Source organism: Neoarius graeffei, chromosome 9 (assembly GCF_027579695.1).
Source record: "Neoarius graeffei isolate fNeoGra1 chromosome 9, fNeoGra1.pri, whole genome shotgun sequence".
Taxonomy (NCBI): Eukaryota; Metazoa; Chordata; class Actinopteri; order Siluriformes; family Ariidae; genus Neoarius; species Neoarius graeffei.
Genome location: NC_083577.1, coordinates 49397539 through 49425326, shown reverse-complemented (window position 1 = coordinate 49425326; position 27788 = coordinate 49397539). Strand labels below are relative to the sequence as shown.

Below are 27788 nucleotides of genomic sequence, written 5' to 3'. Positions count from 1 at the left end.
TACAAGTCCCTTTTAAGGAGCTCTTATTATTACAGAAATGATAATATACTGGAAAGACTGCATTTTTATGAACCTGTAACTTTTGTTTTATTACAGCTGTGCAATTATAGAAAATTAATCAATCAACCAACAACCAACCAACATGTTCGGGGGGGGGGAGCAGATGTGAGTATTCAACACTGCTGTGGTGTAAAAACAATGTTCTTTCCCAGAACACTGTTGAATCTGTTTTGATCTAGTATTTGTTTTTTTTAAATGTACAAAAAGTCCTTCCTGTGCCAGGACCTGGTATTCCCAGGCAGTCTCCCATCTAAGTACGGTACTAACCAGGCCCTTAAGACACATCAGACAGCGCTGATCTCCGTTTCTATAGCCTTCGGCCTCTCACCTATTACATAGCTAGGGTTACAGTGGGGGGCAGATCCTCTGGCAACCATGAGAGATTGACTCTTTAGTCACATCTGTATTGTGTCATGCCTCACCAGATGGCATTAGATACCATTTTTATGATGGTCTTTGGCATGATCTGACTGTGAGTAGAACTCATGGTCTCCCGGTTGAGAGGTGGACACACTAACCACTAAGCCAACTCTTTTTTTTTTTTTGGTTATTTATTTAAAATGTACAACACTCACGGATTTAGAAACCCAGTACCTCATATCCTAATGGTCTTCAATGTTTGCCTTTACTTTTACAAGCACATTCCATTGCAGCAAATAAACTTGCTCTTCCAGAAGAGGCAAGGCTCTCTTAAATAATAAAGCAATAACCCACCCAATGACCAACCCATCAAACCACATCATAACCAAGATGCCAGGGGGCATAAGAGAATGGCACATGGAAGTGAACTGAATATGGCTGCAAGGCGGAGTGTGAAAATTGCGTTGACCTTTACAAGACGTTTTTCCTATCATAGAAGCAGAGTGAAATGGTGAGTCGTGGAGGAGCCTTACCAGCGTCTGAGCTGCAGGTTTGAGAGCGGGATACTGCGCAGAGCGGAGCCCAACACCATGAAGAAGACTGTGAGCAGCAGAGAGGCACGCAATCCTGCAAAACAGGGACAACATAACATCATAGAGTCTCAGTAAGCAAGTTTAAAAAAAAAAAAGCCGCTTAAAAAAAAAAAAGAAATTTACCACTGTGTTTTACCGTATACTGAAATTAAGAAAAAAAACATTTAGTTCACACAAAGATTATTTTTAAACACGGGAATTTCCTCTAGGTGCGAATGGCATCTCATTCAGGGTGTAGTTCCCACTTTGTGCCCAGTGTCCCCAGATCTCCCAAGACTCTGACCAGGATAAAGCAGTTACTGAAGATGAACACCTCACCATGTCACTGGTAGGAACCTAAAATTCAGGATCCTCATTGATGCTTAAATACTGAAAGTCTGGGCAATTTATTTCTGTAGTTGTGGAATAAGGTGCATCAGTTGCCCCCTAAAAATGAAAAGTTCCTCCGATCATGATGCATTTTTATTTTTATGTTCCTTTTGGTAAGAAAACACACTGGGTGAAATATTTTGACAAAATTCAAAAGTTTAAATGGTGGCACCAGGAGCTCAAAGTTATGGAAAAAGCTGCTATTTTATGACTTTTATGACAAAATTTTGATCACTTTTCATGAAACATTATGGCACCTTATAGAGTATACCAAATATCTTAGATACACATTTTTAGTACATATTCTAAATATATTATCAAGCACAGTTTGAGTTTTAGCTGTTCACTGAATCATTGTTCAACTACTTAAACAATACAAATGTATTATGAAATCACATTAATGCTTCTCAATCCCTTGCAAAGGTTCTTAACATGATCTCTGGGTCACAAGAAATCAATAAATGGAGTCCAACATTGTGATTCAAACCTTATGCGAAAACAAAATAAGCGTTTTTTTGGCAAAAAAAAAAAAACCTCATGGTGCCACCATTAGACTTTTGAATATGGTCAAAAAATTTTACAGGATGTCTTTATTGGTGAAAAGGAACACCCAGACAAAAATGCATCAGATTTTATGAAAGTGAGGGCAACTGATGCACCCTATTGTGGGAATTACATCATCAGTTTTGTAAGGAATTTCAGTGGGTGTATGACGATAGAGTCTCAGATTGTTTCAGAAAATGAAATTGAGTGGTCTTCTACAGAAAGGGCAGGAAACAGCTGGAACAAGCCTTTAAAAGTTTGAAATACAAGGTTTTCTGCACATGACCAAAAGATTTTGAATGCAAATGATGTGAATAATGTTATGATGGGGTCCTTTAAAGAGCAGAAAATATGCCTCAGTGATGAGACTCATCCAGGACAAAATGTTTACAACATAAGCAGTTCTTCCTCTCTGAACAACCTGTCTAATCTTTTCCTAGTGCAATTTATTTAACCTTTGAGTGAACTTGAAACCGACACTTTTCTTTCTGGCAGTTTCAATTCCTTCATGGGCTGGGGGGGAACATACTGATGCAACAACCAGATATTATAGCGTGTAGTAAATCTGAACACGAAGGCTAAGGATAAGAAAGAGACAGACAGACAATTTATAACTTCTTGAGTTATCAAAATCAAGGAAACAAATAATTCATAGCAACTCTGCATGGCCAGAGACTGATTTGCTTGCAGTGTTGTAGTCGAGTCACTAAACCTCGAGTCCGAGTCCAGTCTCAAGTCCCCAGTGTTCAAGTCTGAGTAAAGTCCAAGTCATTTATAAAAAAAGAAAAAGTCCACGACTGATCCGAGTCGAGTCTGAGAACAAGACTCCAACTGCACTATTTGACGGTGGCTGTTTTAGTGCCATTAACATTAGTTTGTTCCTGAATATGATGTATGAACAGGTGAGTATGCATTCTCTTTGTCAGGGAGTACGAAGTATTCTGTCAGAGATGGTTGGGAGACAGATGCGAGTGTGTTTATTAATACCAGTGAAGACAGGTAAACAATTCAGAATAGCAGGCAAAATCGTAAAACGGTGAAACAGGCAATAGGTCGAGCGAGGCACAAAACAGGCGATCGTAGACTCAGCAGAATCAAAGATGAGAAACAGGAAATCAGGAATGTGTGTCAGCAACGCAACTCAATACTTTGCAAAGTAAGTGTTTTCTCAGTTTTTATATAGGCACACTGATTGCGCCTTAATCCTGTGCAGGTGTGAGTCGTTTACGGCTTGCGAAAATCCATCTGATACACGCACCAAGGCACGCAGGTGTGACACACTTGCACAAAATTAGTGTAAAAAAAATAATGTAGATATAAAATATCCTATTCCATGTCCAAAAAGCCAGTTTTGTCAGTCAGGGATCAGTACGCCAGGGCCTCCACCTTTGGCTGCCACCCGATCCACAATGCACCGAAGCCTTACAGCACCTCCTGCGGGTGGGCATCAGTGATGCAGATACTAAACCGGTCTGTTGTGGTAAAGAGAGCTGAGCCAAAAGGCAAAGCTCTCAATTTACTGGTCCATCTACGTTCCCACCCTCACCTACGATCACAAGCTGTGGGTAGTGACTGAAAGAATGAGATTGAGGATACAAGTGGTCGAAAGGAGTTTTCTCCACAGGGTGGCTGGGCTCTCCCTTAGAGACAGGGTAAGAAGCTTGGTCATTTGGGAAAGACTCAGTAGAACCGCTGCTCCTCCACATCAAAAGGAGTCAGTTGAGGTGGTTTGGGCACCTTGCTAGGATGCCCCCTGGATGCCTCCCAGGAGAGGTTCTCTGGGCACGCCCCACTGGGAGGAGACCCCAGGGCACGCTGGAGAGATTACATCTCTCGGCTGGCCTGGGAACACCTTGGTATTCCCCTGGAAGAGCTGGTGGAGGTGGCCAGGGAGAGGGAAGTCTGGGCTGCTACCCCAGTGACCCGGACCCAGATAAGCGGACGGACGGACATCTTATGCCAAATTATTACAGCATGTTACAAAAAAATAAAATAAATAAAATAATGAGCCCTCGTCTTCAAATTTACAAGTCTGAGTGCAGTTAATGCACGAGCCCGAGTTCAAGTCCGAGTCATCAGTACTCAAGTCCAAGTTGAGTTACAAGTCCTTAAAATCAGGGCACGAGTCAGATTCGAGTCCTGGACTTGAGTACTACAAGCCTGTTTGCTTGTGCTCATTTTCAGGAGTTGGCAGAAGTATAAATTGACGTCTTAATTTGTATACATGTCTTCTGTGCAGTTCTGTGAAGCAAGGGTGTTTTACAGTTACGTCAACGAGTATTTAACACACACTCTGAATCCTGCTCCATGTATTAATCACAATTTCTCTCAATCATGAGGCTCACGTTTAGGTTACAGGATATTACTGCAGTAGAGCTATAAAACCAACTATGATTACATTTGTGTTTAGTTTGGATATAAATGCTTAAATATAATAGGACGAGTACTGAAAGGATCAATATGAAGAACAGTTCACACACTGCACATTAAAAACTTGGTGTTTCCAAACATGTTCAGAAACTCACGTTTTGCAAAAGTAACCAAGCTCTCAAAAGAGGAATTTTTACTACTTTCATAATGTGTTGTGACCTCACGGTTTTCCAGTTAGAAGCTAACCAAAGCCTGCATGCATGTGTGTATATTGGCAATTCTTCAGCAGAGAGGCCAAAATTACAAAAATGATCAAGACTGCCTTCACTTGTCAGCTCAGTGATATTGCTAAAGTATGGAATCCAAGGCAAAATGTACTGAAAACCATATTTAAATAAACCACCCCAATTTCAGAAAATCTTGAATTTTAAGGAATCAAAGTTCAGTTTTTTTCCTGACAATTCCGTCACTGACTTTTCTTTCCTCATAAAAAGATCTTGCATTCACAGTTAAACAGCCAATTTTTCTATGCTTTTTTTTTTTAAAAAAAGGTCAAAAGATACCCCATACAGTATGAAAATTTTATTTTATATCATCTTGAGTACTGTAACTTTATTTAAAAAATAAAATAATATTTTGCTGTGAGGGGCGGCACGGTGGTGTAGTGGTTAGCGCTGTCGCCTCACAGCAAGAAGGTCCGGGTTCGAGCCCCGTGGCCGGCGAGGGCCTTTCTGCGTGGAGTTTGCATGTTCTCCCCGTGTCCGCGTGGGTTTCCTCCGGGTGCTCCGGTTTCCCCCACAGTCCAAAGACATGCAGGTTAGGCATGTCCCAACTGACTACGGGCGAAAGGCGGGGTACACCCTGGACAAGTCGCACCCCGCCTTTCGCCCATAGTCAGCTGGGATAGGCTCCAGCTTGCCTGCGACCCTGTAGAAGGATAAAGCGGCTAGAGATAATAAGATGAGACGAGATTTTGCTGTGAATGTAACTCTGTTACCGAAGAACTACCCATATATAAAAATCTCCATTATATAGCCATTAAGATCAATCTAGAACCCCTGCATTAAACAGTACATGATGAAATTTCTTCAAAACTTGTACAAGCTGAATGGAGACAATCTGCCTTTAGAGACTGGGTTCTGCCACATCAGCAGCATCGTGTTCTACTCAAGCAGGTTACACAGGAACTCTTTCACAGATGAACCACTTCACACAGCTGTCAGCTTTTAGCTACATAGACTGAATGTTATATAAGTCACAAACTCTAATAGCCAGCACTTTTACTTTCTTTGGCTGGTACTTAAATCAACGTCACCTATTCAGAGGCAGAGACTCTGCAAGGGGTTGAGATTCACCTGAATTCATATAAATAGCAAGCATTTTAACTCCTGACTATAAAGTTACAAAGGTATGAAAAACTCTATGGCAAAGATATAGCAGGCCTTCACAATTAATTGCATATTCAATGGAATCGCCAGAACCAGGATCTTTTATTCACTAAACACTAAAAGGTGCAATTTTCCTTACTAGAATACTAATATTTTGTACAGCTGAGTGTACTCCGTGCAAAAACAGAGCTTAATTATGTGTGTTATAATGAATGTGTAGTAGAACAAATTGTGAAAATCAATACAAACTAACCTTATGACCCCAGACATTCATACATGCTCCAATACTCACTTGTCTCTCCAGTGACAGGACTTTGGGTGTTGTCTGCTATAGAAATGTACCATTATCAGAAATTTAACACACTAAGACTTGAAAATGCTGCTTAGTACTAAATCAGCATCATATACAGTGGTGCTTGAAAGTTTGTGAACCCTTTAAAATTTTCTATATTTCTGCATAAATATGACCTAAAACATCAGATTTTCACACAAGTCCTAAAAGTAGATAAAGAGAACCCAGTTAAACAAATGAGACAAAAATATTATACTTGCTCATTTATTTATTGAGGAAAATGATCCAATATTAGGGGGCAGCATGGTGGTGTAGTGGTTAGTGCTGTCACCTCACAGCAAGAAGGTCCAGGTTCGAGCCCAGGGGCCGGCGAGGGCCTTTCTGTGTGGAGTTTGCATGTTCTCCCCGTGTCCATGTGGGTTTCCTCCAGGTGCTCCGGTTTCCCACACCAGTCCAAAGACATGCAGGTTAGGTTAACTGGTGACTCTAAATTGACCGTAGGTGTGAATGTGAGAGTGTGAATAGTTGCCTGTGTGTCAGCCCTGTGATAACCTGGCGACTTGTCCAGGCTGTACCCCGCCTTTCGCCCGTAGTCAGCTGGGATAGGCTCCAGCTTGCCTGCGACCCTGTAGAACAGGATAAAGCGACTAGAGATAATGAGATGAGATGATCCAATTATTACATATCTGTGCGAGTGTGAACCTTTGCTTTCAGTATCTTGTGGGACCCCCTTGTGCAGCAATAACTGCAACTAAATGTTTCCAGTAACTGCTGATCAGGTTGACTTGGCCGTTCCAAAACATGAACTTTATTCTTCTTTAACCATTCTTTGGTAGAACAACTTGTGTGCTTAGGGCCGTTGTCTTGCTGCATGACCAACCTTCTCTTGAGATTCAGTTCATGGACAGAAGTCCTGACATTTTCCTTTAGAATTCGTTGGTATAATTCAGAATCCATTGTTCCATCAATGATGCAAGCCGTCCTGGCCCAGATGCAGAAAAACAGGCCCAAACTATGATACTACCACCACCATGTTTCACAGATGGGATAAGATTCTTATGCTGGAATGCAGTGTTTTCCTTTCTACAAACAGAACGCTTCTCATTTAAACCAAAAAGTTCTATTTTGGTCTCATCCGTACACAACTTTTTTCCAACAGCCTTCTGGCTTGTCCACAGGATCTTTAGCAAACTGCAGACAAGCAGCAATGTTCTTTTTGGAGAGTAGTGGCTCTCTCATTGCAACCCTGCCATGCACACCATTGTTGTTCACTGTTCTCCTGATGGTGGAATCATGAACATTAACATTAGCCAATGTGAGAGAGAGGCCTTCAGTTGCTTAGAAGTTACCCTGGGGTCCTTTCTGACCTCAGCGACTGTTACAGGCCTTGCTCATGGAGTGATTTGTTGGTAAACCACTCCTGGGGAAGGTAACAAATGGTCTTGAATTTCCTCCATTTGTACACAATCTGACTGTGGATTGGTAGAGTCCAAACTCTTTAGAGGTGGTATTGTAACCTTTTCCAGCCTGATGAGCATCAACAACGCTTTTTCTGAGGCCCTCAGAAATCTTGTTTGTTCATGCCATGATACACTTCCACAAGTATGTGTTGTGAAGATTAGACTTTGATAGATCCCTGCTCTTTAAATAAAAACAGGGTGTCCACTCACACCTGATTGTCATCCCATTGATCGAAATCACCTGACTAATTTTACCTTCAAATTAACTGCTAATTCTAGAGGTTCACATACTTTTGCCACTCACAGATATGTAATATTGGATCATTTTCCTCAATGAATAAAATGAGCAAGTATAATATTTTTGTCTCATTTGTTTAACTGGGTTCTCTTTATCTACTTTTAGGACTTGTGAAAATCTGATGTTTTAGGTCATATTTATGCAGAAATATAGAAAAAATTCTAAAGGGTTCACAAACTTTCAAGCACTACTGTAGCTCCTCTTAAAAGGAAAATGATCAGAAAGAAAAAAATTAGCACTCTGATACGATGACACTCGCGCTTTAAAACAGACCACTTGAAAATTGGAACGTAAATGGCATCAAACAAAATTGGTAGCGTTCAAATTAGCGTGGAAAGAGAGCTTCCTGATGTATAGAAAAGCTTTTTGTGCTGCTAAATCAACATCTCTCCTCCCTAATAGAAGATAACAAAAATAATCCTAGATTCCTATTTAATACTGTAGCAAAATGAACCAGGAATAAGTCCACTATAGACACATGCACACCTGCAGTATGTAGTAGCAATGACTTCATGAATTTTTTTTAATGACAAAATTGAGAATATCCGACAAAAAACACAAACTACTAATTTAAGGGTCAGACAATGTAAGTGACCCTGTAGTTAACAATATAACTATCAGATCAGCAATTAGAATGTTTTACTCCCCTTAGAGAAATCGAACTACTTTCATTAATCTCCACATCAAAATCCTTGTGTACGAGATCCCTTACCTACACGTCTTTTCAAACAGATAATACCTGAAGTAATTGAACCGCTTCTAAAAATAATAAATTCTTCTCTTAGGATTGGCTATGTACCCAAATCCTTTAAACTAGCAGTTATCAAACCCCTGATTAACATCCTGACCTTGATCCCTGTCAGCTGTCCAATTATCGGCCAATATCAAACCTCCCCTTTATCTCCAAGATCCTTGAAAAAGCTGTGGCACAGCAGTTATGCTCATATTTACAGTGGGGCAAAAAAGTATTTAGTCAGTCACCAATTGTGCAAGTTCTCCCACTTAAAAGGATGAGAGAGGCCTGTAATTTTCATCATAGGTATACCTCAACTATGAGAGACAAAATGAGAAAAAAAAAAAAATCCAGAAAATCACATTGTCTGATTTTTAAAGAATTTATTTGCAAATTATGGTGGAAAATATATATTTGGTCAATAACAAAAGTTCATCTCAATACTTTGTTATATACCCTTTGTTGGCAATGACAGGTGTCAAACGTTTTCTGTAAGTCTTCACAAGGTTTTCACACACTGTTGCTGGTATTTTGGCCCATTCCTCCATGCAGATCTCCTCTACAGCAGTGATGTTTTGGGGCTGTCGCTGGGCAACACGGACTTTCAACTCCCTCCAAAGATTTTCTATGGGGTTGAGATCTGGAGACTGGCTAGGCCACTCCAGGACCTTGAAATGCTTCTTACGAAGCCACTCCTTCGTTGCCCGGGCGGTGGGTTTGGGATCGTCATGCTGAAAGACCCAGCCACGTTTCATCTTCAGTGCCCTTGCTGATGGAAGGAGGTTTTCACTCAAAATCTCACAATAAATGGCCCCATTCATTCTTTCCTTTACACGGATCAGTCGTCCTGGTCCCTTTGCAGAAAAGCAGCCCCAAAGCATGTTTCCACCCCCATGCTTCACAGTAGGTATGGTGTTCTTTGGATGCAACTCAGCATTCTTTCTCCTCCAAACACGACAAGTTGAGTTTTTACCAAAAAGTTATATTTTGGCTTCATCTGACCATATGACATTCTCCCAATCCTATTCTGGATCATCCAAATGCTCGCTAGCAAACTTCAGACGGGCCTGGACATGTACTGGCTTAAGCAGGGGGACACGTCTGGCACTGCAGGATTTGAGTCCCTGGCGGCGTAGTGTGTTACTGATGGTAGCCTTTGTTACTTTGGTCCCAGCTCTCTGCAGGTCATTCACTAGGTCCCCCTGTGTGGTTCTGGGATTTTTGCTCACCGTTCTTGTGATCATTTTGACCCCACGGGGTGAGATCTTGCATGGAGCCCCAGATCGAGGGAGATTATCAGTGGTCTTGTATGTCTTCCATTTTCTAATAATTGCTCCCACAGTTGATTTCTTCACACCAAGCTGCTTACCTATTGCAGATTCAGTCTTCCCAGCCTGGTGCAGGGCTACAATTTTGTTTCTGGTGTCCTTTGACAGCTCTTTGGTCTTGGCCATAGTGGAGTTTGGAGTGTGACTGTTTGAGGTTGTGGACAGATGTCTTTTATACTGATAACGAGTTCGAACAGGTGCCATTAATACAGGTAACGAGTGGAGGACAGAGAAGCCTCTTAAAGAAGTTGTGAGAAGGTCTGTGAGAGCCAGAAATCTTGCTTGTTTGTAGGTGACCAAATACTTATTTTACCAAGGAATTTACCAATTAATTCATTAAAAATCCTACAATGTGATTTCCTGGATTCTTTCCCCCCATTCTGTCTCTCATAGTTGAAGTGTACCTATGATGAAAATTACAGGCCTCTCATCTTTTTAAGTGGGAGAACTTGCACAATTGGTGGCTGACTAAATACTTTTTTGCCCCACTGTACATAGGAATAACATCCATGAAATGTATCAGTCAGGATTTAGACCTAATCATAGCACAGAGACAGCTTTGGTTAAAGTAGTAAACGACCTACTGTTGGTGTCTGATCGGGGCTGCGTCTCACTGCTTGTGTTGCTTGACCTTAGTACAGCATTTGATACCATTGATCACTCCATTCTTCTGGATAGACTAGAAAATGTTGGGGCAGTTAAGGGAACGGCCCTCTCCTGGCTCAGCTCTTATTTAACTGATCGCCATCAGTATGTTGATACAAATGGTGATATTTCTATACGTACTGAGGTACAGTTTGGTATTCCACAAGGTTCTGTCTTGGGTCCACTGCTTTTTTCTTTATATATGTTACCTCCAGGTGATATTATTCACAAGCATGGTATTAGTTTCCACTGTTATGTTGATGACACACAGTTGTACGTTTCTGCAAAACCAGATGAGAGACACCAGCTTAACAGAATTGAGGAATGTGTAAAGGACATTACACACTGGATGCTTATTAACTTCCTTCTGCTTAACTCTGACAAGAAAGAAGAAGTACTTGTACTAGGACCACATGCAGCTAGAAGCAAGTCTGATTACACAGCAACTCTGGATGGCCTTTGTTTCTTCACATGCAGCAATAAAACACCTCGGGGTGATTATTGACCCCAGCCTTTCATTTGAAACTCACACTGATAACATTACCTGGATAGCTTTCTTTCATCTCAGAAATATTGCCAAGATAAGAAATTTAATGTCACTACATGACGCAGAAAAACTAGTTCATGCTTTTGTTACCTCCAGGTTGGATTACTGTAATGCCTTACTGTCTGAATGTTCCAATAAGTGCATAAACAAGCTCCAGTTAGTTCAAAATGCAGCAGCAAGAGTCCTTACTAGAACTAGAAAATATGACCACATCACCCCTGTCTTATCCACACTGCATTGACTCCCAATCAAGTTTCGTACTGATAATAAAATATTACTATTGACCTTTAAAACACTGAATGGTCTCGCACCACAGTACCTGAGTGAACTTCTGCTCCTCTATGACCCGCCATGCCTGCTTAGATCAAAAGGTGCAGGCTATCTGCTGGTACCTCGTATAGTGAAGGCTACATCAGGGGGCAGAGCCTTTTCTTACAAAGCCCCATAGTTATGGAACAGCCTTCCAAGTAGTGTTCGGGAATCAGACACAGTCTCAGAGTTTAAGTCTAGACTGAAAACATCTGTTTAGTCAAGCCTTTTGTTAATGGTGTTTATGAGGTATAAGGTGTAGATCTGGAAGGTCCTCAGACAGTGTGTTTTGGTAAACTGGGATGTATGGATGCTGTCAGCCCCACACTCGCTTGCTCACTCGAGTTTGTTGATGGTGGTGTAGTGGCTGGCTGCTTTGTGTCCCGGGGCTCCCTCATGCCTGTGTTACCTTCTGGCTCTCCCCTTTTAGTTATGCTGTCATAGTTGGTTTTGCCAGAGTCCCTGCTTGTACTCCATGCAAAATGTATACTGTACCTACTTATTCAGGTGACATTAGGCATACCTAACAACCTGTGTTTTCTCCCTCCCCCCCCAAAAAAAAAGTCCCTCTGAGTTACATGTCAATCCTGAGATCGAGATGCTGACCTCTTCTGCTCCTCGGACCTGCCTGATCCATCCTGATGTCCTATGTCTGGCTGTAGTCTCATCACATCGCTCCTATGGAGGACGGCCCCATACGGACAGTTGAAAGTCACACCTGGAAGACACTCTGGACACTTACAGTAATGCTTTTATGGCTGAGAACTACAGTTGACTTGCTAACTTTAGGACTGCAGTTGTCATGAACAGTTTTGCACTCAAGTTTCCATTAATGAAGAAGAGTTAACACATCATTGAAACTGTCTTCATGTTAAAACTTAATGTTATAGTCATGTTGTCTGTTGTCGTCATCCAGGTGAGGGTGGGTTCCCTTTAGGGTCTGGTTCCTCTCGAGGTTTCTTCCTTGTGTCGTCTGGGGGAGTTTTTCCTGGCCACTGTCACCATGGGCTTGCTCATTGGGGATAGATTAGGGATAAAATTGGCTCATGTCTTGTGTCATTCAGATTCTGTAAAGCTGCTTTGGGACAATGTCTATAGTTAAAGGCACTATACAAACAAACTTGACTTTCCTTCATTTGTACACAATCTGACTGTGGATTGGTGGAGTCCAAACTCTTTAGAGATGGTATTGTAACCTTTTCCAGCCTGATGAGCATCAACAACGCTTTTTCTGAGGCTCTCAGAAATCTCCTTTGTTCATGCCATGATACACTTCCACAAACATGTGTTGTGAAGATCAGACTTTGATAGATCCCTGTTCTTTAAATAAAACAGGGTGCCCACTCACACCTGATTGTCATCCCATTGATTGAAAACACCTGACTCTAATTTCACCTTCAAATTAACTGCTAATCCTAAAGGTTCACATACTTTTGCCACTCACAGATATTGGTCATTTATTTATTGAGGAAAATGATCCAAGTATAATATTTTTGTCTCATTTGTTTAACTGGGTTCCCTTTATCTACTCTCAGTACTTGTGAAAATCTGATGTTTGAGGTCATATTTATGCAGAAATATAGAAAATTCTAAAGGGTTCACAAACTTTCAAGCACCACTGTAATGGTCACAGTTATGGAGTGAAGCTGCAACGTCCACTAAAACTTGCATGTATGGTATTATGTAACTATATGGCCGAATGTTTGTGGGCATATGACCATCACACCCATGTGTTCTGTTCTCAAATTGCTGTCACAAAGTTGGAAGCACATGATTGCACAGAACGTCTTTAAAATGCTGTAGTATTACAATTTCCCTTCGTTGGGACTAAAGGGTCCAAACCTGTTCTAGCATGACAATGCCTCTGTGCACAAAGCAAAATCCATTAAGACAAAGTTAGTTTGTAACAACTCTAGTGTTCTTCACAGAGCCCTGACTGTACTCCAGGACTCCTCATCTGACATCAGTGCCTGATCTCACGAACGCTCTTGTGGCTGAATGGGCAAATCCTGAACAGCCATGCTCTAAAATCTAGTGGAAAGCCTTCCCAGAAGAGTGGGGTTATTATAAACAGCAAAGGGGGAAAAAAAAATCTGGAATGTCATGTTCAACACATATGGGTGTAATGGTCAGACGGCCACAAACTTTTGGCCATAACCTGTAAATTTGGTGACCTGAAAATGTTATGTACGCGTATAAGCAGATCATGCTATTCACGTGTGTGAAACAAAATCACTGTCCAAATTTTTATTGATGTTATGAGAAATTAAATTAAACCCAGGCAGGAACTGATGTTATGAGAGAACAATAGTGCCTCCAAGTCTATAGAGTTTGCTGGAGCCAGTTGTTTCATCTCGTCTTAATTTTATTAGTTTAGAACACATTTACAAGACCATGCCGATGTCGCTAGTAACTAAAGCTGGAACCAGAGCTCAGTGTCAAAGAAATGTCATCACCTGTTGTCTTGTTGCTTGCTAGTGTGAAGGCAGGTTGTGTTACGGGAATATGACTTGTGTACTGCAGTGTGAACTGCAAACTAGAAGTCTATAAACAACTGTTGAAAAAAAGTCTGCCAGAGTGAAGAGTCTATGACCCCTTTTACACAGACTGTTCAAGGTGGAATTCTTACGCCTTTATTCTGCCTTGCGTTCTATATAAAACATCCGAATGCAGGACAGGGGCCTGTTGTTTTGCCTCTGAGAAAGAACAATTGGTAGAAACAAAGCCAGAATTGATGTCTGTGTAAAAGGGGACAGCCAGCACAGCAGACCAGGGGTGTGACGTTTTTGACCTTGATATTCTTCATTCCAAGACGAATTCAAACATTTCCGTCTACAGCATCTAAGGTCTGCACCTTTCTGCCTCAAATTGCTTCCCACTTCTCTTTACTTTCTCCTCCAACATATTTCTGATCACACAAACATGTTGCTCACATGAGTCTCTCCACCCCTCCCTTCCTCATTACCTACCTACCTACCTTCCTTCCTTCCTCTCTCTCACTCATTTTCAAGCACAATTTTTTCGGTTTGTGCTCAAAAGGACACGGACACACACACTTGCAAAAGTATTCCCCCCCCCGTGTTTGTCCTGTTTTGTTGCATTACAGGATGGAATTAAAATGGATTTTTGGGGGGTTAGCACCATTTCATTTACACAACATGCCTACCACTTTAAAGGTGAAAGTTGTTGTTTTGCTGTGACACAATAATGAAGATAAAATCAGAAGTACTGAATAGTATTATTAGGAATGGAGCTAAAAACAAAAACACAAGCTACCCTGATCATTATATTCAGAATGACAGATCAATAAATAATATGGAAGAAGTGGTAAATGGTTTTAATAGATTCTTTGTAAATGTGGGACCAGATCTGGCAGAAAAGATTCAGGATACAGACACACCTGGAAGGGCGGAGGCTGCTCAATAGGAGAGAAATCCTAAATCTATAGTCATTGGTGCAGTTGGCATAAAAGAGGTCATAGACATTGTAAGGAGAAGTGAAAGTAAAACCTCCACTGACTGGAATGATATGAGTTTAATAAAAAAAAAAAAGTTATTGAAATTGCAGAACCATTTACTCACATATGTAATTATGTCTTTTCAATCTGGTAAATTTCCAAACAACATGAAAATAGCTAAAGTTATACCTTTATATAAATGTGGGGATAGACACCATTACATAAATTACAGGCCAGTTTCTTTACTCTCTCAGTTCTCCAAGATCCTCGAAAAACTGTTTACAGCAAAACTAGACAACTTCATTGAAAAATACAAACTTTTAGCTGACAGTCAATACGGATTCTGGAAAGACAGATCAACAACCCTGGCATTAATGGAACTTATCGAGAAAATCACAAATGGTATATCTCATCTCATTATCTCTAGCCGCTTTATCCTTCTACAGGGTCGCAGGCAAGCTGGAGCCTATCCCAGCTGACTATGGGCGAAAGGCGGGGTACACCCTGGACAAGTCGCCAGGTCATCACAGGGCTGACACATAGACACAGACAACCATTCACACTCACATTCACACCTACGGTCAATTTAGAGTCACCAGTTAACCTAACCTGCATGTCTTTGGACTGTGGGGGAAACCGGAGCACCCGGAGGAAACCCACGCGGACACGGGGAGAACATGCAAACTCCGCACAGAAAGGCCCTCGCCGGCCCCGGGGCTCGAACCCAGGACCTTCTTGCTGTGAGGCGACAGCGCTAACCACTACACCACCGTGCCGCCCACAAAAACATGTTATGGGAATTTTCATAGATCTAAAGAAAGCATCTGACACAATAAATCACGACATTCTATTCAACAAATTAGAGAGATATGGTATCAGAGGGGTTGGTTTGGACTGAGTGAAGAGCTACTTAAGCAACAGGCAGCAATTTGTAAAAATTGGAGATCACACATCTGATTATTTGCCCATAACATGTGGAGTACCGCAAGGGTCTGTCTTAGGTCCTAAACTGTTTATATTATACATTAATGACTCATGTAATGTACCATGTATAATGAAATGCATTTTATTTGCCGATGATACAAACATCTTTTGCGCCGGGGGCAATGTATAGCAGCTTATAGAAACAATCACAACCGAAATGAATAAATTAAAAAGGTGGTTTAATGTAAACAAATTGTCATTGAATTTGAGTAAAACAAAGATTATGTTATTTGGAAAATATAAGTCAAACCCTCAAGTTGAATTGAAAATTGACAACATAACCATAGAAAGAGTTTATGAAATAAAATTTCTGGGTGTGATTGTTGATCATAAAATCTGCTGGAAACCACATATTAATCATGTTAAAGCAAAAATAGCAAAGATTACTGCAATTTTGGGGAAATCAAGACACATTCTGGACTATAAATCACTACATACTCTGTATAATGCACTCATACTTCCATATCTGAGCTACTGTGTGGAGATATGGGGTAATACCTACAAATCTAACCTGCAGCCATTATGCACATTACAAAAAAGAGCAATAAGAATTGTCAATAATACGGGATATCTTGAGCATACAAACGCATTATTCGTAAAAGCACACACACTGAAATTCACTGATCTGGTTAAACACAAGACTGTACAAATTATGTATAAAGCAAGACATAACCTTCTTCCGGGTGAGGTACAAAATATGTTTATGGAAAGGCAGGGTGGGTATAACCTGAGAGGGGAAATGAATTTTAAGAGAGTAAATGTTAGAACAACTATAAAAAGTATGTGCATAACAGTCTGTGGGGTGCAATTGTGGAATGGTCTGGATAATGAACTCAAAAATAGCACCAACATAAAACTGTTTAAAAAGTTATATAAAAACGTTACTAAAAATATATATGAGAATGAGGACAGGCAGACTATATAGGTGATGATGAAATTGAGAGTAAGTCTGTGACTGGTCTTGTATATAGTTATAGGTAGGTGTACATGTATGTACTGTATAGATGTATGTGTGTATATATGCATAAGTATCTGTATATATGATTTGATCGATATTATACCATGTCGGTATGTCTTGGTATGTTTTCTTTTTGTTTGTTGCTTTTGTGTGTGTATATATATATGTTATTATGGTGGAAAGTGATGTTTGATTAGCGGTGGTATAGAAGGTTAGGATTGGATAAGTTATTACTTCTTCCAAATCCTTTCGGAACATTATGTTACTGCCTTGTGGCTACACTATTCTGTTTATGACAATGTTTTGATTATTGCATTTTTATATATATATAAAAAATATATATATATATATATATATATATATCTTCTTTATTGTTCAGAATAAAGTAATCAATAAATAAATAAAATCAGAAATCTGGAGTGTACATAGGTATTCACCCCTTTTCGTATGAAACCCCGAAATAAGAGCTGGTCCAACCAATTCACCTCATAAGGTCACATAATTAGTTGATTAAGATCCACCTGTGTGCAAAGTGTCACATGATCTGTCACATGATGTCTGTATAAATCAACCTGTTCTGGAAGGACCCTGACTCTGCAACACTACTAAGCAAGCAACATGAAAACCAAGGAGCCTCCAAACAGGTCAGAGACAAAAGTTGTGAAGTATAGATCAGGACTGGGTTATATATATATATATATATATATATATATATATATATATATATATATATATATATATATATATATCCCAAACTTTGAATATCCCAGGGAGCTCCATTAAATCCATTATTGCAAAATGGAAAGCATATGGCATCACTACAAACCTGACAAGAGAAGGCCACCCACCAAAACTCAGACAGGGCAAGGAGGGCATTAATCAGAGATGCAACAAAGACACCACAGATAACACTGAAGGAGCTGCAAAGATCCACAGCAGAGATGGGAGTATCTGTCCATAGGACCACTTTAAACCGTACACTCCAGAGTGGGGCTTTATGGAAGAGTGGGCAGAAAAAATTATTGCTTAAGAACACGTTTGGGGTTTGCCCAACAGCATGTAGCAGACTCCCCAAACACATGGAAGAAGATTCTCTGGTCAAATGAGACTAAAATTGATCTTTTTGGCCATCATGGGAAATGCCATGTGTGGTGCAAACCCAACACCCTGAGAACACCATCCCTACAGTGAAGCATGGTGGTGGCAGCATCATGCTGTGAGGATGTTTCATCTCCAGGGACAGGAAAGCTGGTCAAGACTGAAGGAAAGATGGATGGCACTAAATACAGGGCAATTCTGGAGGAAAGCCTGTTTGAGTCGGCCAGAGGTTTGAGGCTGGGATGAAGGTTCACATTCCAGCAGGACAATGACCCTAAACATACTGCTAAAGCTACACTGGAATGGTTTAAGGGAAACATTTAAATGTCTTGGAATTACCTAGTCAAAGCCCAGACCTCAATCCAGTTGAGAATCTGTGGCATAAATTGAAGATTGCTGTACACCAACGCAACCCATCTAACTTGAAGGAGCTGGAGTAATATTGCCATGAGGAATGGGCAAAAATCCCAATGACTAGATGTGCCAAGCTAATAGAGACATACCCCAAGAGACTTGCAGCACTATTTCCAGCAGAAGTTGGCTCTACAAAGTATTAACTGGGGGGGGTAGAATACCTATGCACACTCCAGGTTTATATTTTTTTCATCTTAATTATAGTTTGTGTCACAATAAAAGAACAATTTTCACCTTTAAAAGTGGAAGGCATGTTGTGTAACTCAAATGGTGCTAACCCTTCCAACAATCCATTTTAATTCAAGCTTGTAATGCGACAAAACAGGACAAACACCAAGGGGGATGGAGTACTTTTGCAAGACACAGATTAATTTTTATATATTTGAGAGAGAGAGACTGTTTCTTCCTTTAAACGTGAATTATTTGACAGAGCTGATTACATGTTGCACATGATGTCCAGCAACTTTGTGTTTAGAAAGTGGTATAAATGTACACAACAAAAGCACCTCACTCAGTTCACCTGCTGTTGTTTTTAAAGCAGCACCGGAATACTCAGGGCATTCATGTTTCTGACGCGTACATATGTCACCAGAGACACCGACACACTGTTTTTACATGTCACGTCTCTGGTTGCAGAACGCCAGCTCGCAATCGCCTATCGGCTGGATGAGCTAAAAATGGTGCGGCACTATTGTCTTACTGTAGGATAATAAGGACCTAGCTGATTGTCAAACTGTAGTATCTTAATGCATTAATTACTTGTTCCTGTTCAATTGTTTATTTCTGCAAAAAAAATTAATTAAAAATCTATGAACTCAGCTGTCATAGGCATTTTAAATGTAGCACTTGTAGCTGAAGTAGTGTTTTCTGCTCAAAGTTTTTTGGAAACATTACACAAACTAAATGATAAATTTTTGCCATTAAGTACAATGTGTTATTTGTCAAGTTTGTCAAGATTTATGACTTTGGTGGGGCACAGGTTACTGACAATTGAACAGGATGTGTAATTGGGAAGGACAAAACAGGAATCATGCTCTTTTGGTTACGAAATCTTCATGTGACAGACTTGTTTAACTTTTCAATTCATAACCCTTACATAAGGTTCTCAAATTTTTATGCTAAGGTTATAGTGCTGTCGTATGCAAAGGATGACCAATCATGTAAGAAGAGATTCCAAGAAGGCTTAGATCAGTATCTAAGGTGCTCTAAAGACTGTCTGTCGTTTAATTTGCACTACTTCACCACTACTACCTCTGCCATCTCTCATCGATGCAATTATGTGCAATAATATAGGCCCCAAATTATTTTTATGCACACACATACATATATACACACACGTGTATATATATGCAATTTTTCCGAGCCTCTCAATAAGGCAATTTTTCTATACTTTTTCATGGTAGATAATGCAAATAGCCCTCTGTATTTAATCCTTCGTTTGTCTAATTTTTATTTCAGTTTTATCTGTTTGACATTTTCTTGCTACTGTAACACATGAATTTCCCCGATGTGGGATGAATAAAGTGAATCTAATCTAATCCAATCTAATCTAAAAGCAGTAAGCAGAGCACACAGACTATCAAGCATATTTGTGCTTTGTCAAGGGGGGGGGGGAACCTGACAAAGCACTAATAAACCTACTCCAGCAGTACTGCACAACTGACTTTACCTTTTTATTTACCTTGTACTATTAGGTGGTATAACTAAATAGAAAGAACAGCATGAGGCAGCTCAGTGGTAATACCTGGAGTTTGAGTTCTGTAACCTGTGTATTATGAGACATTGAGCTTTACTAGTCTGCATTATTTGTCTGTAGAAATCTCTATGCCGAAGCCCATTTTCGCTGAAAGACTTAAAAAGTTTTTCAATGAAACTGGACACTGATTATACTCTGTTTGACTGAGCTGAAATTTGGTACAAGATCCCTTTGTGTTACCGATTATGGAACCATCATTTTATAAAAAGGAGTTTGTGAACAGTTATTAATTTGAATTAATTTTGAAAACTTGCTGAAATTCCCCCAAAAGCTCATGACATTCACAATTCATCCATTCACCTATACATGAGACTGCATTCTCATTTGTTCAGCATCAGCTGCTTCTCCTGTGTTTACAGAACTTGATATTAATACATGGCAGTCATGGCCTGAAGGTTAGAGAAGTAGCCTTGGGCCCAAAGGGTCACCAGTTTGATTTCCAGGCAGGGAAAATGTGAAGGGAGTTGAGTGCATGAACATCACCTTCCTCTCCCTCTGTATTATGGCTGAAGTGCCCTTGAGCAAGGCACCTAACCCAGAATAGGCATAGGAATAGTTTTAAACGTTAACAATAAATCTAATATAGTAAAAATTTTTTTAAAGATTTTTTTGGGGCTTTTTGCACCTTTATTGAATAGGACAGTGTAGACACAGGAAATGAGCGGGAGAGAGAGACGGGGAGGGATCGGGAAATGACCTCGGGCCGGACTCGAACCCGGGTCCCCGGATTTATGGTATGGCGCCTTATGAAGCAAACATTTTTAAAAATCTTCCCCTATTACATTTTCAAAATGACAAAAAAGGAAAAGAGCCCAAAGCAAAAAGTTTGGGCACCCTGCATGGTTAGTACCTAGTAACACCCCCTTTGGCAAGTATCACAGCTTGTAAACACTTTTTGTAGCCAGCTAATAATCTCTCAGTTCTTACCTGGGAGATTTTCACACATTTGTCCTTGCAAAAGGCTTCCAGTTCTACAAGTTTCTTGGGCTGTCTTGCATGCACTGCTCTTTTGAGATCTACCCACAGATTTTCAATGATGTTTAGGTCAGGGGACTGTGAGGGCCATGGCAAAACCTTCAGCTTGTGCCTCTTGAGGTGTTCCATTGTAGATTTTGAGGTGTGTTTTGGATCATCGTCTTATTGTAGAACCCATCCTCTTTTTAACTTCAACTTTTTTACAGATGGTGTGATGTTTGCTTCCAGAATTTGCTGGTATTTATTCGAATCCATGCTTCCCTCAACCAATGAAATGTGCCCTGTGCCACTGGCTGCAACACAACCCCAAAGCATGATCGATCCACACCCATGCTTCAGAGTTGGAGAGGTGTTCTTTTCCTGGAATTTGGCACCCTTTTTTCTCCAAACATACCTTTGCACATTGTGACTAAAAAGTTCTATTTTGATTTCATCAGTCCACAGGACTTGTTTCCAAAATGCATCAGGCTTATTTAAAATGTTCATTTGCCAACTTCAGACGCTGAATTTCGTGGCTAGGACGCAGGAAAGGTTTTCTTCAGATGACTCTCCCATGAAGGTCATATATTTGTTCAGGTGTCGCTGCATAGTAGAACAGTGCACCACCACTCCAGGGTCTGCTAAATCTTTCTGAAAGTCTTTTGCAGTCAAACGGGGGTTTTTATTTGCCTTTCTAGCAATCCAACGAGCAGTTCTTTCAGAAAGTTTTCTTCATCTTCCAGACCTCACCTTGATCTCCACTGTTTCTGTTAACTGCCATTTCTTAATAACATTACAATCTGAGGAAACAGCTACCTGAAAACACTATGTTCTTGTAGCCTTCTCCTGTTTTGTGAGCAATTATTTTATTATTCAGAATGCGAGGGAGTTGCTTAGAGGAGCCCATGGCTGTTGATTTTAGGGTCAAGTTTGAGTCAGAGAATTTATACAGCTTTGAAATCTGCATCATCTGACCTTTCCTAACGAAGAACTTGAACAAGCCACAGCTCGATAAGCTAATTAAGGTCTGGAACCTTGGTAAAAGTTACCCGAGAACTCAAATGTACTGGGGTGCCCAAACTTTCGCATGGTGTTCCTTTTCTTTTTTCACTCTCCAATTGTACAAAAAAAAAAAAAAAAAAAAACCACAAATCTTGCAGAAAACGCTGAAAAGAAACGTGTCATCTTTACCTTTATGCCTTTTGGTGATCGGTTCATCTTCTGCTCACTTAACTATTCACAGTAACAGACATTTTCAGTAAAGGTGCCCTAACTTTTGCATGCCACTAATTAACTTATATATATCCCCATTTATGCAGCATACAAGAGCCAAGGATGGAGATACTGTCCATAAAAATAAAGGGTCTGCATATCTCCTTTAAGATATCATTCCATAATGTTTTGGGTCACATATCGTCTTTGCACAGTCATTAGTTCTAACTTGAAACCCTCTCTAAAAGGAAAACACCCTGTCAAAAGTCAAAACCTCAGAGGGACCAGATGGAGAAGTTGAAGTGCCCTTTGGAACGGTAGATAATTCCTTTTTTTTTTAATAAATAGGGCAGAAAAGGAATTGAAAAGGCTATGTGACAGACAACAAGGAGGTTTTAGGGCATTTCTTAACTTTTGTACCATATGAGACCAGGATGCTGAAAATCACTGAAGCACTTTCTGCAGCTTCAGTCCCCCGAAAATATTTTAATAACATAACACACAAAACCCTGCATTCTAGTGCATTTTAGTACTTATTTTCACTAAAACAAGTTATAACTTAAGCCTTTTTCTTTCATGTACATTAATGATTAACATGTCAAAAATATATTTAATTCCCCTAGTTAATGAGTAATTTTCAGGAGCGCATTTAGAAAACGCGGTGATTTTCCTGCTACACAGTTCATTACTTTGAAAAATATCAGACAGTTGAAGGTAAACTCAGCAAAATCCCAAAACAGTACTTTTAAAAAGTAAAGGTCTGTTAGAGTTTCTAAAGCTTTCAGGTTTCAATGTTGGGGACATTGAGCCTCGTTTATCAATCTTTTAGTAGAGTTGTGCGTTTGCATAAGCTAAAGTGAACTAAAAATGCCCAATTCATATTTATGTAAGTTGAAGCCAATTGTTTACATTAGTTCGTATTCAGGGCTCTACATTAAACTTTTGAAACCACTTGTCCTGTCGGGCAAGCTGAAAGGAAATTTACTTGTCCGAATGTGAAGTTGACTTGTCCGAAGAAATATTTGAGAACCCCCCCCCACAAATAAACTATTTGTAACCCAACAATCTTTATGGCATTTGTTTCCGAATTCACAACATATGCATAATATCTATGAATCAAAAGTAATCAATACTTGATATACTGAGGCAAAAGTTCAAAAATATAGTAAAACAGACTGATTGATACCATAATTCACCAATTAATTCACCATCATCACCATCAATTCACCATCACCATAATTCACCATCAATTGGACTCCATCAATCGTTAATTTATTTATGAGAAATTGAAAACCAGAAAATTTAAATTATATATATTTTCATTTTTAAATTATTAATTTTGAATATATATCCTCCACTGATTAATTGTTGTCTAATTATTCAGTGTGGCTCCTGTATGGTATTTAATGGTCAAAAAAAAAAAAAGATAATTTCAAATAATCCATAATTTAGATATAATTATAGAGCCCTATGTTTCAAATCCCTAAACTCCCATTACTAATTAGTTCATTAATACAGCCGGTAACCTAATTAGCAGCCATTTGACAGCTTGGTATTTCATAGATAACTTTCCCCACTCCTACCTCACTCCCTGTCAATCCACACGCATGCAGGCACACATTCCCTGCCACACACGCTCGGCTATATAACAAACACCATCAACAACAATTCAAAGATTTGGAAATTACCACACACTCAACGTAAATATACAGTTGAATAATGATCCCGCCAACAGAAATGTCAACAAATCCACGTGTATGGTTTTAATCGTGTCAATCATAAACGACCGTTTACTTTTCAGCTCAAATACACGAAGCGGTATTGGACGGTTTCGCAAGTAGAATATTGCGCATGTGCACATCGCTCTTTCTGAATAGAAACATCCGGCGATTCATCAAAACAATATGTCGAGTGAGATGCTTCGGAAATCATGTGAATAAACTGATAAATTTGATACGTAACCCGAATATCGGCGCATTTTGGCACTTGTCCGATTGGACAAGTAACTGAGACGATGAACTTATCCGACATAAAGTATCACTTGTCCCAGACAAGCGTTAATGTCAAGCCCTGGTATTGTCTGTAAATTTAAACACACCAATGAATACCAAATTTCTCATTTAAATCAGGGGCATAGCTAGGATTTTTCAGGGTGGGTGTGTGTGTCTCACACACTGACTGGCAGCCTGAGTACATTATGTAACAAAAAATAATTACCATTGCTAGTTTTAGGTAGCTTAGAAACTGGCTCTTCCATTATTGCTGTTTCTTCCACGTTTTCTTGATGATGTGTTCTAGAAACAGCACTAAAACTTAGCTTTGAAGCCACAAAATGCAACTTTGATGGAAAAAATATATAATAAATTGCTTACTTCTCTTCACATCGAAAGGAAGAGGAAAGTTTCGCTTGTTTTGACATGGCGAATTATCAACACGAGGAAATACTTGTAATTCGCAACTAAAAAGACTGCAGCTACACTGGCAGCTTGAACATGCTTTCTAGTGCGATCGTGTTGTGCTTGCGCATAACGGTGTCAGTCCTGCACGCCTTAGCTCATGCAGCTGAAGGCACACCTAACGAGCTCCGGCACACGCGCCGTTAACAAAGAACACCTGTCTTTAATCAATTAACTATATTTGGGCTGTTTAAGGACCGCGCCCATGCAAGGACGATGCGAAGTATTACGTCGCGTCTAGGAATGTGAAAAATCCGAAAAATAAATTTCTCCATTTGGAAAACCGGAGATTTTCAAGAGTTTTGTCAAATATCCGGATTTCTGAGTAAATCCGGAAGACTTTCATCTATATTTTACACATACTGGCCAACCCTCCCGATTTTGGCAGGAGGCTCCCGATTTTAGCCTCCGTCTCCCGATCGCATGTGTTAAAAACTGGATAATCTCCTGGTTTTGGGAAATCCCTACCGCCAAGTTAAAAACACTCCCGATTACGTCCAATCAGAATCGTATGAGAAACACTGCTAACATCAACTGATTTTTAACCAATCAGTGAACAGAACGACAGTCACTTCCGTAATGTAGGATTCACCCAGGCTGTCTGACGGTTTTTACAAGCAGTCATTCATCATGGCCACTTAACCCAATACCAAACGGCAAAAACATGAATGCAAATACCAGGCTGCATGGGAGAATGAATTTCCATGGATAAGCAAATGTTCGACCAGCCAGTTACACATTTTCAGGTAAAGATACCTTAAATCAGAATATAATGGACATTTGAGTGTGAAATTAAACTCGTCTTCCATACCAGTTCAGAAACAAACTGTACAACTTCTAAAGTGTTTAGTGAAACTTTGCATGACAGATAATTAATTTGATGTGTATTTGAATAGTGTGGTAGTGCCTTAGTGCTATTTTGAATTTATGTTTGAAAGTTAAGTGAAAGTTTACAAGTGAATTATCTGGAAAGTGATTGATATTGATCGAGTTTTGAGGTTTTAAGTGAAAGTTTACTAGTGAGTGTATTTTGGTAGGACTAAAATTTTGCATTTGAGTGAATTTCTTTGCGGAGTATATTTTGATAGTATGGTAGTATTTAGAGTGCCATTTTTAAATTTAGTTTGAAAACTTTCAGTCAAAGTTTGCAAATGAGCAAATTCCTTTGATGCATTCTGATAGGATTTCTAGTGCTTTTTAAAAATTCTGTTGGAAAGTGTTTAGTGAGAGAGATGCATTTTAGTAGCACTAAGACAGTGCAGTATTTATTTAATTGAGTTATTACTATTTTGGTTAAATCTTATTAAAATAAATATTATATATAATATATATTAGTTATCTGTATTTTTACATGAGCTTACAGAAGAACACATTTGATGCAATCCGATAATACTTTCATTCACTGTGACTATTTTAAGAAATGATTAAACAAACATTCTTCTAAAGCATCGCTCGTTATTTTCTGTGGGTCTCTGTATGTATACAGTATTCAGGCATGAGATTTTTCAGCTAAAAATCTGATTTAAGACTTCCCTTTCAGTGTTATTATATTAAAATTCAAGACGAGTTTTTTTTTTTAAAAAGACATTGCACAGTATATCTACCTCTATGTTTGCCTCTTTGTTTTTTAAATGTTATCTTCACTTTTCACTCTACCTTTATATTTTACATTCCATATGCACTTTATATTTTTAATATATATATATATATATATATATATATATCTTTTTATATTGGTAAGCGTAGTTTGGTCAGGCAGTTGCAAAATAAGAATTTCATTACCCAATAATAAACCACTGTGTCTGTTATTGTGTATATGACAAATTAAAAAAAAAAAATCTTGAAATCTTGAATTTCAGATTTTTCACTCTGAGCTCTCTCATGCCTGATACATGAATCCCATAACCTAGAGTAATTGATAGACCAATATCAACAATTCAAAAACTCTAATTGTATAAATTTCAAATGGTCTGCAGTTAATTGGGATCCACTGTTTTTATCATTTCACCCGCGCATCAGACCCTCAGCCAACTGAAAATGTCGTTCACGCACTTTTCTCCCCCAGGAGAATTTTGAAAAGTTGGCAAGTCTGCTTACAGTTTGGAGCAAATCTATATAGTCACAAATCTGATCAGCAATAAGCACTGAGCTGAGCTCAAAGAGATGTTTACACAAATACAAACTAGTGGTTTGGTGATTCACTGAATCCCTGAAGTTCACATCTGTTGCTTGGCAACGTAAAAAAGGACAATAGCTAACCTTTCTTGTCCATCAGCCACACAAACAAGAGCCACGGGAAGAAGCCCACAGGACCCCAAATGACTAAAACAGCAATGTCCGTAGCTGAGAAGCCGAAAGCATGCTTGGCAGAGTTCTGGATGGGGCCCCATGTGTTCCACACCATCCCTTGTAAAAAGGCGAGCATTGAGAACACGGTTAACACCAGCCATCTTCTCCTGTACACCCTGCCGCTGCTGATCACCGGCTGGACCCTCGCTTCGGCGTGGCTCGGCCCGAGCAGCGGCTCCCTCTCTCTCTCGGTGCTCTTCACGGCACCCATTGGACCGACTCGAACCCAATCACTTCTCTTTGTATCGTGTAATGAAGTGAGACAACGGACGGGAAGGAAGGAACACTACACAGACATGTCCTCACCAGCCGGCACGTAAACAACAGCTGATCACAGCTTCCAGAATTCAAACTTTATTGCGCATGCGGCTCTTATAAACGGATGTGACGACGGAGCTTAGAAACTGAAACCATATTGTTCGCCATCTTGGCTCTCTGTGGACTTTATTAATACGATAATTTCCGTCCTGGCAGAGCCCGAATGGTTGGAGTTTCTCTTCCCGTCTGATTTTTTTTAAATATAAAAAACAAAACATAGTAAGCTCTCATGTGAGTTTGTTTACAAGGCTAAATCAGAAAAGAGTACTCTTCTGTTTTCTGCGAGGTTGAGTGAGCTGCTATGTTTTTTATGTTTGAACTTGCCCAGCTTAACTGCGTTTATATAAAGTTCACCTAGAGAGAAAAATAAAACAGGTAGCCATGAGCTAGTATTTGTGTCGCTGAAATAGTTTGCAGGTCGAAACGGCTGGCCGTGATTATTCTGGCTCACCACGCATGGGTCTTCATATACAGATACAATGGCAGGACAGAGCTGATTATTCTCTAACATACATTTTACGCTTTAAATAGGTCAGT

At 39.7% G+C, this 27788-nt stretch overlaps 3 protein-coding genes across 5 annotated transcripts in view; 1 reads left to right on the top strand and 2 right to left on the bottom strand.

Annotated features, from left to right (window-relative positions):
* The window catches only part of slc15a2 (solute carrier family 15 member 2), a 57454-nt gene extending 56426 nt beyond the window's left edge, over window positions 1-1028 (bottom strand). Inside the window, exon 1 of the mRNA XM_060929705.1 lies at window positions 954-1028. The gene's annotated coding sequence lies outside the window, so the exon portion shown is untranslated. The remainder of the gene's footprint in view (window positions 1-953) is intronic.
* On the bottom strand, window positions 950-27278 carry LOC132891781 (solute carrier family 49 member 4-like). The gene is made up of 2 exons (XM_060929718.1): window positions 26844-27278; window positions 950-1047 (listed from the first exon to the last, which is right to left on the bottom strand). The coding sequence occupies exons 1-2, from the start codon at window positions 27142-27144 to the stop codon at window positions 950-952; spliced, it is 399 nt and encodes a 132-aa protein (XP_060785701.1). The 5' UTR covers window positions 27145-27278.
* Window positions 27279-27395: 117 nt separating this feature from the next.
* Window positions 27396-27788, top strand: part of LOC132891777 (HSPB1-associated protein 1 homolog) — a 48994-nt gene continuing 48601 nt past the window's right edge. Inside the window, exon 1 of one of the 3 annotated variants that reach the window (XM_060929712.1) lies at window positions 27396-27482. The gene's annotated coding sequence lies outside the window, so the exon portion shown is untranslated. Of the gene's footprint in view, window positions 27783-27788 lie in introns of all 3 variants that reach the window. The other 2 variants (XM_060929711.1, XM_060929709.1) reach the window with 2 other exon arrangements.

Bases quoted from the DNA above. Each gene is read 5' to 3' on its own strand.
- LOC132891781 (XM_060929718.1), bottom strand. From the start codon at position 27,144: ATGGGTGCCGTGAAGAGCACCGAGAGAGAGAGGGAGCCGCTGCTCGGG. The intron at 1,048-26,843 runs GTTAGCTATTGT...CCTGTTTTGCAG, and splicing joins GTGGCTGATGGACAAGAAAG to GATTGCGTGCCTCTCTGCTG.